The 12286-nt window shown below is 47.1% G+C and overlaps 2 protein-coding genes across 2 annotated transcripts in view; one reads left to right on the top strand and one right to left on the bottom strand.

Annotated features, from left to right (window-relative positions):
* SAXO1 (stabilizer of axonemal microtubules 1) overlaps positions 1 to 865 on the bottom strand; it is a 129147-nt gene extending 128282 nt beyond the window's left edge. The window contains exon 1 of the mRNA XM_059142859.1: positions 486 to 865. Coding sequence (XP_058998842.1) covers positions 486 to 532 — 47 coding nt within the window. The 5' untranslated portion in view covers positions 533 to 865. The remainder of the gene's footprint in view (positions 1 to 485) is intronic.
* An 8717-nt stretch (positions 866 to 9582) lies between these two features.
* On the top strand, positions 9583 to 10990 carry RRAGA (Ras related GTP binding A). The gene has a single exon (XM_059141444.1). It carries the CDS (start codon positions 9585 to 9587, stop codon positions 10524 to 10526), a length of 942 nt encoding a protein of 313 aa, XP_058997427.1. The 5' UTR covers positions 9583 to 9584; the 3' UTR covers positions 10527 to 10990.
* The last annotated feature ends 1296 nt before the right edge of the window (positions 10991 to 12286 follow it).

The following is a 12286-nucleotide window of genomic DNA, read 5'->3' as shown; positions in this document are numbered from 1 at the left end:
TCCACTCTGCACCAGCGTGGAAACCGGTTTTACAAACACCTTACACTTCTCTGATCCAGGAGCCATTATCTCTCACTCAGAGGAAGCCTGTTACAGTGGAAGGACTCCTCTTCCCCCATCCTATCCCCTTCAAAAACAAGTCCGACGACAGCAGTGCCTTCCAACCCCGCCAAGCGTTTAGATCAAGGACCTTTTCTGGGCTCAAGGGCGAGGAGCACAGACTGGGTGTTGGGCCGGTGTTCAACCTCTGCTTGATTTTGGGTGAAGGAACACATTTAAAGGCCCAAGGATAGACACGTTCACCCAGACTGAATCAACGCGGCGGCACTGACGCTAGCTGACAAAACTGCGGCCCAGAACGTGTCCGCACGTGGATGACTCCACCAGCCTGGGACTTCCTCTCAGCCCAAACGAGAGTCTCTGCCTAAGTTTCAGGATTGAAAACCCAGGCTTCTGGGTCCTCGGCCAGGGCTCGGCTCTCTTACCCGCAGGTGCATAGGTCACAGATGCATTTCCTCTTCAGCGGGGCCATCCCGAGGCCCGGGTGTCCGCGCAGAGCATCCCCCGCAGCCACCTCCGCCTCCTGGGCCCCAGCCTCCTCTCTGGGAGCGTGCGGAGTCTAGAGGGCCTTGGCCAATGTCCCAAATGTTTACTTCAAAGCGAACTGAAGTGGCCCTTCTGCAAAGGCCGGTCGTCTGCTCCCCTCCTGGAGCTGGCCTTCCACCAGAGCAGCAGTGAGCGTGGACTGCGCGCCAGCCCGGGTGACCTCCCCCTGCAGGCGCCGCCCCGGCCTCTGCACGCTCCAGCCACGCGCCTGGAGCAGCTGCGCGAGCCCAGGATGCCCAGCCGCCCGGGGATGCATGGGGCTTCTGTGACGTCCGTCGCCAGGGACAGGAGCCGCACCTTGGGGCGGCGGTGATGTCACAAGGGCCGCTTGTGAGGGCAGGAAGCTCCCAGAGCTTCACCTGGGGGGCCCAGGACAAAGGTCCCTTCCTTGGACTGTAGAGAAATCGAAGGGTGAAGGTCACGATGTCTTTGGAAAACCTGCGAGTCTGCAAGTCCACAAAGGCCATGATCACGTGTGCACAAGGGCTGAAACTCCACTGGCATGTCATTGGGCAACATTTTTCTATCTCTAGGACCCATGACAACAGCCCCCTTCTTGTAGAAAGGTTTCCTTTGACTTCCCCATGGCCGACCTTAAATACCATTTCCAGATCTTCCTTATAAAAATCAATACCTTTGGCTCCACCCACCCATCGACCTTGTGCTCTTGAGAACAAAGCAGGTGCCTATGCCTTCAGCCCTTAAGGGGGTACTTAATCACCTCTCGCAGGGCTAGTAGTGACTCAGTGGTTCTCAATTTTAGAAGTCAAGTGTAGCCTTCAGAATCACCTGGTTTAATAAAAGCTAGATTGCCAGCCCCCACACAGGACTTCTGATTCAGTAGGTCTGGGGTGAGTGGAGAATTTGAATGCGAAGCAAGTTCCTGAGAGTTGCTGATGCTGCTGGGCCAGGGACCAGCCTTTAAGAAGCACAGCTTTGGAGCCCTCCCACAGCACGTGGCTCACCTGGTCCCAAGAACCGGTACAGATCCTGCCCAGAAGACACCTGCAGAGCACCATCTCTTGTCTGGGACTGCCGTTCCAGCAGGAAGCCTGGTGATTCTGATCGTGAAGCAAGCTCAGGAGACACTGCTCCAGTGAGATGTTTGGGATCAGATATCACTTCCCACTTAGGGGAAGTAGGAGCTTCAAGTATGAATAGTCCTAGGATGCCTGGGGGCTCAGTCGTTAAACATCTGCCTTTGGCTCAGAGGCCCCTGGGTGGTTCAGTGGGTTAAAGTCTCTGCCTTCAGCTCAGGTCATGCAGCATCCTGGGATCGAGCCCCGCGTCTGGCTCTCTGCTCAGCCCGGAGCCTGCTTCCCTTCCTCTCTCTCTGCCTGCCTCTCTGCCTACTTGTGATCTCTGTTTGTCAAATAAATAAATAAAATCTTTAAAAAAAAAAAAAAAAAAAAGTCTGCCTTCGGCTCAGGGCATGATCCTAGAATCCAGGGATCAAGCCCTGCACCCAGCTCCCCACTTGGTGGGAAGCCTGCTTCTCCCTTTCCCATTCCCCCTGCTTGTGTTCCCTCTCTTGCTGTGTCTCTCTCTTTCTGTCAAATAAATAAAATCTTAAAAAAAAATAATGGACAGTCCTATGTTGCTTTTCTTTCCCATGTTTGCTAACTTGTCCCATTAGTTTTAGCCAATGAGTAAGTGATTAAGTCAGAGCCGCCACAGCAGAGGGATATTTAATATGATGAGTTTGGGGATTTACTTTCTTCCACGTTAGGCTCTAGAACAGAGGTCAGAATACTATTGCCTACAGGCCAAATTCAGCGGCCATCTGTTTCTGCATGGCTAGCAAGCTAAGAATGGTTTTTGCATTTTTTTAAAGATTTTATTTATTATTTATTTGACAGAGATCACAAGTAGGCAGAGAGGCAGGCAGAGAGAGAGGGGGAAGCAGGCTCCCTGCTGAGCAGAGAGCCCGATGTGGGGCTTGATCCCAGAACCCTGGGATCATGACCTGAGCCGAAGGCAGAGGCTTTAACCCACTGAGCCACCCAGGTGCCCCTGCATTTTTTAATGATTGGAAAAATTAAGACTCCTACATGACCCACAAAACATAAAATTCAAACTTCAGTGTCTATAAATAAAATTTTGAAGTTTGTAAAAAAAAAAAAAAAACTTGCAGAAATGTTCCTGGTCTTGCTTGCAGGACCACAAAAGAACTAAATATTTACCATCTGGCTTTTTACAGAGAAAGTCTGCCAACCCAGATCTAGAAAGTCAAAAAGGTAGATTGAAAGGAGAGCAAAGCTTACTGATCTTAAGAACCGTAAACGATGAAGCTGTTCCTTGCCTTCCAGTAGGAAGTCAGGGTCCTAAAGGGAAAGATGGAAACCTTCCGGGGTGAGGGGAGACCAGATGGAGAGGTGGAAGTTCTTGAAAGCCAAGGCAAAACCTGCATGCCATCCCTTGCCATTGACAGGGAAGAACACATAATCGATTCTTCCAGAGAAACTAAACTGCTGAACACCAGCCATCTCTTGAGAGCTGCCTAAACACTATCCATGAATCTTCCAGAAGGAGGATGCCCCATTCATGCCCCCAGACTTTAATGAGAACCACCTCCCATGCAGACCACCCTTGTGGATAGATCTTGTCAACAACCCATAGTACTCCCAACTTCCCGCAACCCTGCCTTCAAAAGAGCAGAGATTTTGAAAGATGGAGGTCATGTGGCTAATATAGCCTTAACACAAGACTTCCATAGAGCTGGTGTGCGACAGGACAACCTGCCCCACTTTCTACACTTGCTGCCCATGCCGTGTTTGTTCTTGCCAACTCCACCGTGCCCATCTAAACACCTCCCTAGCCCTGTTTCAATAATCCCTTGCTTGGGAAGAATTTACTGTCACTTGCTATCCACTAAATACTTCTGCATCCCTTCCTGCAAGTTCTCTAAAACTGACAAAATCTATTATATTATGAATCAAAACGCTGAAGCAAGGGGGTGAATCAGGATCACACAGCTGGTAAGTTCTGGAACTAGGATTCAGACTCACCTAGGTCTTTCTTTTCAAACATTTCCACCCAAGAAAAGGATGAAGTAAAAGAATTAATGGGGGGAGGTGGACACCCAGGTGGCTTAGTCCTTTAAGTGTCTGCCTTTGGCTCAGGTCATGATCCCAGGGTCCTGGGATTGGGTCCCACATTGGGCTCCTTGCTCAGCAGGAAACTTGCTTCTCTCTCTCCCTCTGCTACTCCCCCATTTGTGTGCTCTCACTCTCACTCTTTCTCTCTCTCTGACCAATAATAAATCTTTTTAAAATTTTCATTTAAAAAAAAATGAGGAACCTGGAGATCTTAAAGACCACTGCAAACAATATTTTATCTTGAATTTTTACATTAGCTTCTTTTTTTTTTAATTTTTTCTTTATTTGACAGACAGAGAGAGATCACAAGTAGGCAGAGAGGCAGGCAGAGAGAAGGCAGGGAAGTAGGCTCCCCATTGAGCAGAGAGCCTGCTGGGGCTTGATCCCAGGACCCTGAGATCATGACCTGAGCCAAAGACAGAGGCTTTAACCCACTGAGCCACCCAGGTGCCCCTTACATTTACTTCTTAATAGGACCATTTTTATTTACTATTTCCCCACAATCTTTCTTTAAAATTAACAGTGAAGCTACACGATTTTTATTCTATAGCCTTATAACTAACTCACCCAACCCCAAATTCATTGCTGTATATCATCTGAAAATCTACTCTTTGTAGAACACTGTTTTGTTTTGTTTTGTTGTTTTGTTTTGTTTTGTTTTAGAACACTGTTTAAAAACGTATGATTGGGGCGCCTGGGTGGCTCAGTGGGTTAAAGCCTCTGCCTTCAGCTCAGGTCATGATCTCAGGGTCCTGGGATGAAGCCCCGAGTTGGGCTCTCTGCTCAGCAGGGAGCCTGCTTCCTCCTCTCTCTCTGCCTGCCTGCCTGACTACTTGCAATCTCTCTCTGTCAAATAAATAAATAAATAAATATTTTTAAAAATGATAAAATAAAAACATATGATTGGTTGGGACACCTGGGTGGCTCAATTAGTGAAGCCTCTGTCTTCAGCTCAGGTTATGATCCCAGGGTCCTGGGACCAAGTTCAGCATCGGGCTCCTGGCTCGGCAGGGAGCCTGCTTCTCTCTTTGCCTCTGCTTGCTTGTGTGCTCTCTCTCTCTCTCTCTGACAAATAAATAAATAAAATATTAAAAACATATGGTTAGGGGGCACCTGGGTGGTTCCATCAGTTAAGCACCCAACTCTGGATTTTGGCTCAGGCTGTGATCTTAGGGCTGTGAGATCAAACCCTGTGTTGGGCTCCATGCTGGGTGTGGAGCCTGCTTAGTATTCTCTCTCTCCCTCTGCCCCTCCAAGCCCATGCTCACTCACTCACTCTCTCTGAAAGAAAAAAAAAAAAAAAATTCCATGGTCAGTCCTCTGAATGCACAGTGCTTTAGTAAAACATTGTCTTTTCATCACCCTTAAATATTTAGGGTTACTAAATTTCTGGCACCAACAGAAGACTAGCCCATCGTAACACACAAACCTCCACCTCTCCACTGCTTAGTCACTCCACTGACAATGACCAGAAACTGCCGCTTTCCTAACGGTGCACGGGAGAAGAATGAGGCACAAACAAGTCAGCTGTAAGAGAGAGGGAGCCGGGGATGACAGCTGTAAGGACTGTCGCCGGGAACAACTCCTCGGTCCCATATTTATTAGATACAAGAGAGCAACAAAAGAGAAGAAAAGAAGGTTACAGAATAGTCATATGTTTAGTAGGTAAACTAGAAGGAATGTGAGTCATATGTTGGTCACAAGTTTTAGAGGTAAACAAGGTTAAACAAGAAGAGGAGTAAGGTGTGTCCGGTCCAGCAGCAGGGATTTGTAGTTGAGCAAGAGCACTTAAAGGGATTACCTTAGGAGGAGGCTTCCTCTGAGGTCGGGGAGACCACAAAAAAGTGAAACAAGGTGGTGTTCCACCTGGAGCCAGCCGGGCGCTCCCAGCTGCTTGGTTTCCATGACTTGAATCATCCCCTCCACCAGAGGCCTGCTGCTAGTACATGCTTTTCTCAAGGTCATCTTTAAGCACGTTTGCAGGACCAGTACAACTCCTCATTAGTTATACTTCAAGCGGTGTATTATTCTGAGGGACGGTTACAAGAAGCATCACGAGCAAGCCTACTCCAGTCCCCTGGCTAGTCAAGCTGGCCACTGGACTGAATACTAGAGACAGGGACAATACTCTCACGACACTTAATCTAGATGGAGGAACAGACAACCAAAATACTACCCAAACATGTCACCATAAACTACCAAAAGGTGAAGAAGCAAAAAATATAAGGGCAGGCTCCCTGCTCAGTGGGAGTCTGCTTAGGATTCTCTCTCTCCCTCTGTCTCTCTCTCTCGCTCTCAAATAAATAACCAAAATCTTTTTAAGATAATTTCTTTTAAAAAAGGTTTATATAATATGACCAAAAGCATCTATCCCAGGAATACAAAGCTGTTTTAGCAGGGGAAAATCAATTTCCTGTACCACTTCAATTGAATACAGGATTAAAGCTACCCAATCTCAATAAATTCAGAAAAAGCATTTTATAACATCAACATTCATTCTTGACAAAAAATCCTGAACAAATTAGGAAAACAAGGGAATTTCCTCAACCTAATAAGGGTATTTACAAAAAAGCTACAAATGCCATCGCACTTAGAATTTAGACTTCCTAAGACACTGTTAAGAAAATAAAAAGACAAGTACAGATTGGGAGAAAAACTTGCATCTCAGTTATCTAATAAAGAACTTGCATCCAGAATACACAAAGAACCCACAACTCACGGTAACACAACCCACTTTTTATATTTTTTTAATTTTATTTATTGGAGCACTTGGATGGCTCAGTTGGTTAGGCATCTGACTCTTGGTTTTGGTTCAGATCAGGATCTCAAGGTCCTAAGATCAAGCCCCAGGTCAGGGAGTCTGCTTGTCCCTCTCCCTCTGTTCCTCCCTCTCAAATAAATAAGTAAATAAATTTTCAAAATCATTTTATTTATTTGAGAAAGAGAGAGCACAAGCAAAGGGAGGGGCAGAGGGAGAGGGAGAAGCAGACTCCCTGCTTGTGAAGCGCAGAGCCCTTCAATGTGGGGCTCAAGTCAGAGGCTTAACTGGCTGCACCTCCCAGGAAGCCCAACACAGCCCAATTTTTTTTTTTAAGATTTTATTTATTTGTCAGACAGAGATCACAAGTAGGCAGAGAGGCAGGCAGAGAGAGTGGGGATAATCAGGCTCCCTGCTCAGCAGAGAGCCTGATGCGGGGCTCAATGCAGGACCTGAGCCAAAGGCAGAGGCAAGGCTTAACCCACTGAGCCACCCAGGCGCCCCACACAGCCCAATTTAAAAAAAAAAAAAAAAAAGGACTGCTAGAGAGATTTCACCAAAAGAAATACATGAATGCCTAATAAGCACATGAATAGATACTTGTGTGCAAAGGAGTTCACCCAGCAGGCCTGCAACTGTCATCCTTAGAGAGTCCCTGTTACAAGGACTATCACTGATTGGCTAAGAACTTGGAATTCAGGAGCATTCCCATCAATCTCTGAAATAATCACTGTGTATAAACAATGCGGTTTATGCGGAACACCTGCTCATCTAGGAACATGGAATTTTGGTCATCTGAGGTAGGTGATACTTACAGGGTGAGCCCCCAGTAAAAACCTTGGGCTTCCTAATGAGATTTGCTGGTAAACAATATTTCACATCAGTTGTCCCAACTCATGGAGGAATTAAGTACATCTTGTGTGACTTCTCTGAGAGAGAACTTTTGGAAACTTACACTGTTCCCTCCACATTGCAGCCCTTGCTTCTTTTCCCTTTGCTGACTTTGCTAGGAGTCCTTTCACTATAATAAATCATAGCCGTATGACCTCAAGCCCAGTTCTGTGAGTCCTCTTAGCAAATGATGAACCTGGAGGTGGCCATCAAGAGCCCAAACACAAAGGGCGACTGGGTGTTTAAGCATCTGCCTTTGGCTCAGGTCGTGATCTTGGGGTCCTGGGATCATCCCCGAATACGGCTCCCTGCTGGGGGGAGGGGCGTCCTGCTTCTTCCCACCCCCCACCTCCCCCACTTGTGCATGCTGTCTCTCTAGCAAATACATACAATCTTAAAAAAAAACACACACAACACCCAGGGGCACGTGGGTGCATCAGTCGTTAAGCGTCTGCCTTCCGCTCAGGTTATGATGGTCCTGGGATTGATTTCCTGCACAGGGCTCCCTGCTCAGCAGGAAGTCTGCTTCTCTCTCTCCCCCTGCCTCTCCCCTCTTCTCATTCTCTCTCTCACTCTCTCTCAAATAAATAAAATCTTTAAAAAAATAAAAATAAAAATTGGGGTGCCTGGGTGGCTTAAGTGGGTTGAGCCACTGCCTTCCGCTCAGGTCATGATCTCAGGGTCCTGGAATTGAGCCGCAACAGACTCTGCTCAGCCGGAAGCCTGCTTCTCCCCCCACCCCCACCCTGGCCTGCCTCTCTGCCTGCTTGTGTTCTCTGTCAAATAAAATCTGTTTTTAAAATTAAATAACTAAAAATCTTAAAAAAGAAATCATAGTTCATATATGTGGTAAACTATTACCCAGCCTTTTTAAAGGAGATCCTGTCACGTCCAACAACATGAATGAACCTGGATGACATTACGCTGAGTGAAATAAGCTAAACGAAGAGAAAAGCTTGCAGGATCTCAATTATGAAGAATCTTAAGTCAAATACATAGTAGCAGAGAGTAGAATGGTGGTTCCCAGGCAGAAGGAGGTGGAAGAAATGGGGATATTGGCCGAAGGGTACAGAGTTGCGGTTAGGTAGGATGAGGAAGTTGTAGGGAGCTAACCTACCGCATGACTATAGTCAACACTGGATTAAACCCGGAAATTTGGCTGAGAGCGGATTTCACGCGCTCTCAGCAGAGAAGCGACTATGAGTTTTGTTGGTCTGACTACGATATCATTTCCAGATCACGTTGTACGCCTTACATATGTGCAATTTGTATTTTAAAAACGGACAAACTGCGTTGCATCATTTGATTGGTGTGTGACTTGGTAAAAAGGACTTAGCCCCTCCACGCTTGGATGTACTCACTGGAAAACAGGGGTGGTTATTCACAAGGTTATTTATTCACAGGGTTATCGTGAGGACCGAGCTACCAGCTTCCCTACCGTCGTTTCCCGGAGCTTTGGGATTCTCATTACATTTGGGTTACCGCCAAAGCAGCTGTGAGAAAGCAACTCGCTTCCAAGTGGAAAAATCACTAAGTGGGAGTCAGTACATCTCATCACCTAGCTTTCCCAGTCTCCCCTTCCTCGTCTGCAGGGCTCATTGACCGTGCCCTCGTACGCAGCAAACCCTGACTCTGAGGAGGCCTCGCTGGGCTGAGGCCCTTCACCTGCGCGCCGCCCTGACTGAAACGGAGCGAGCACTCCGCGCTCTGAAAGCGAGCTGTGTGGTGCTGGGCGGGGGATGTGGCCACGAGATGGCAGCATTCTCCCAAACGACCGCACACGTACAGCTTGCAGCTGTAAACCCAGTTTAAAGAGGAAAAGCGACACCACAGCGCTGGGTTCCCTTTGCATTTTACCCTTCGGGTGGCCCCTGCTCAGGTTCATTGAAAGAGCAGGTTTCTCACAGATCCCTGGGCCCTGAGCGCCGAGCGCGGACGCTCTCGCGAGATCGCCGCCGGAAGTGGGTGGCCGCCGGGACGCCGCGGCTCGATTCTCCGGAAGGTGAGCTCTGCTCCGAAGCTCTGCAGCCGCCTCGCCCAGGGCGCTCGCCTCCGAGGGAGAGTTCGCCCCGCCGCGGCCTTTCCAGCCCAGATCTCTCACTCTCGGCTGACCCGACCGCACAGCGCCGCGGCCCGGCCTGCGGAGAGCCCGCCAGCCCCGACCCCGCCCTCCCTCCGCGCTGCAGTTAGGCCGCGCCCTGAGGCCCAGTCCGCGGCGGCTCCGGCGGGTGATGCCAAATACAGCCATGAAGAAGAAGGTGCTGTTGATGGGGAAGAGCGGGTCGGGCAAGACCAGCATGCGGTCGATTATTTTTGCAAATTATATCGCCCGCGACACCCGGCGCCTGGGTGCCACCATTGATGTGGAGCACTCCCACGTCCGATTCCTGGGCAACCTAGTGCTCAACCTGTGGGACTGTGGCGGTCAGGACACCTTCATGGAGAATTACTTCACCAGCCAGCGAGACAACATCTTCCGTAACGTCGAGGTTTTGATTTACGTGTTTGACGTGGAGAGCCGCGAACTGGAAAAGGACATGCATTACTACCAGTCGTGTCTGGAGGCCATCCTCCAGAACTCTCCGGATGCCAAAATCTTCTGCCTGGTGCACAAAATGGATCTGGTTCAGGAGGATCAGCGTGACCTGATTTTTAAAGAGCGAGAGGAAGACCTGAGGCGTTTGTCTCGCCCTCTGGAATGCGCTTGTTTTCGAACCTCCATCTGGGACGAAACGCTCTACAAAGCCTGGTCCAGTATTGTCTATCAGCTGATTCCCAATGTGCAGCAGCTGGAGATGAACCTAAGGAATTTTGCCCAAATTATCGAGGCCGACGAAGTCCTGCTGTTCGAGAGAGCCACGTTCTTGGTCATTTCCCATTACCAGTGCAAAGAGCAGCGCGACGTCCACCGGTTCGAGAAGATAAGCAACATCATTAAACAGTTCAAGCTGAGCTGCAGTAAATTAGCCGCCTCTTTCCAGAGCATGGAGGTTCGGAATTCTAACTTCGCTGCTTTCATCGACATCTTCACGTCAAACACGTACGTGATGGTGGTTATGTCGGATCCGTCGATCCCTTCTGCAGCTACTCTGATCAACATTCGCAATGCCAGGAAACACTTTGAGAAGCTGGAGAGAGTGGATGGTCCCAAGCACAGCCTTCTGATGCGTTGAATATTGCCAAATGCCCTTTCTGAAAATGCTGAATTGCCTTCCCCCCCTCCTCCCCGCATCTTTTTTTTTTTTAATATTCATAATGTCCTGTGCTTAAAAGTGGGCTTTGAAATGTGTGCTGCTTAACTACTTTCATCTCTTCCCTACTCCTTCGTCTTTGAACCCTGAACGCTATTTACTCCGCTATCCAGTAGAGCTTCGAGATGGCCTTTCTGAAAAGTTGGTATGGTGCAACACTAAAGTAGGTGGTGTGTGTGTGTGTATGTGTGCGCGCGTGTATGTGTGTGTTCTGATTACCTGGTTATAATAGATATACACATTAAAGCCTTTACAGTATCTTCCTGTATTCCTTACCAGACTGCAAAGATGGAATGTTACTATTTTATCAGCAAGGTATTAAAATGCATTTATAAATCCTTCTTGGCTTCAATCATGAATAAACATTTGCTGTTAGCAATTTAAAATATGGTCTTATTTGAAATAATTAGAAGGTGGTTAGTATGTAAACCCAGGGTCTGATAGCCCAAAAGTAATGCTTAACTGGTAAATTTTAATTTAGTCCCTAAATTAAAGTTGGTAATGTGATAATGTGAATATGTGATAATGTGAAAGAGAATTTTACCTTTCCAAGTATTTTTACATTATGGAAAATGTCCTTAAATTTATCTAGTTCCTATCACCTTAGTGATAGTGAATAGGGGCTGTAAGTAGAGCAGCTAAGGGTAGGGTCTCTGAGGGTAGACCACCCGAGTTCATATTCTCCATTCACTTGCTTGCTCTTTGTGAACTGGGCAAGGTACTTAATTTCATTTCTGCTGTCCTCATTTACAAAATGTGGGTAAGAGTAGCACTACTTATGAGATTGTTACACACACACACAAATTAAAACATAGAAAGCATTTAGAATGGTGCCTGACATACTCAGTACTATGTGTCAGCTATCAATAGGACCACCAGAGCCATTCTCCTCCCTGCCCACTTAAATAAATGCCTACCCCCAAATCACTGAAGCCTAGCTAAATGTTTGAGCCCTTACTAAATGCCAGGTACTCTTAAATACTTAATGTGTATTATTTTATTTAATCCACAACCTGAGGTAGATTACTTTTATTTATTTATTTATTCATTTATTTATTTTAAAGATTTTATTTATTTGACGGAGATCACAAGTAGGCAGAGAGGCAGGCAGAGAGAGAAGGGAAGAAGCAGGCTCCCTGCCAAGCAGAGAGCCCTATGCGGGGCTCCATCCCAGAACCCTGAGATCATGGCCTGAGCTGAAGGCAGAGGCTTTAACCCACTGAGCCACCCAGGTGCCCCAGATTACTTTTATTTCTTAATAGGTGAGAAAACTGATAGATCTTATTCAGGTTATGCAGCTGAACCTAGACAATAAGATTACAGACCTACCCCTTTCCTGACCATTACTCCTCACTACTTCCCCCACTGACAGAAAAGTTCATCCTAAAATCTTAGCTTTTCAGGTATACACTACACCTTATAATTCCCCGAATTTTACAGATTAAGGAAATTGCAGCCCAGAAAGTTAAGTGATTTCTCAAAGAACAATGTTTTGTTCACTTTGGGCAAATTCACTTCCCCATCTTTATCTATCTGGAAATTGGTTAATACTGAATCAGTGTTAGATTGCCATTTCTAGGGAAGGATACTAAGGTTCCTAATTTGGATTAGCAATGTAGTAAGGAGAAATCAGAAAACACTTAAAGTGTCCTATTCCAACTGCCTTATGCTTTTAAATGAAA

Source organism: Mustela lutreola, chromosome 12 (assembly GCF_030435805.1).
Source record: "Mustela lutreola isolate mMusLut2 chromosome 12, mMusLut2.pri, whole genome shotgun sequence".
In the NCBI taxonomy this organism is placed as follows: domain Eukaryota; kingdom Metazoa; phylum Chordata; class Mammalia; order Carnivora; family Mustelidae; genus Mustela; species Mustela lutreola.
The sequence above is the reverse complement of the archived record's forward strand: the minus strand, read 5'-3'. Positions and strand labels throughout refer to the sequence as shown.

Coding starts and splice junctions, on each gene's coding strand:
- RRAGA (XM_059141444.1), top strand. CDS start 9,585: ATGCCAAATACAGCCATGAAGAAGAAGGTGCTGTTGATGGGGAAGAGC.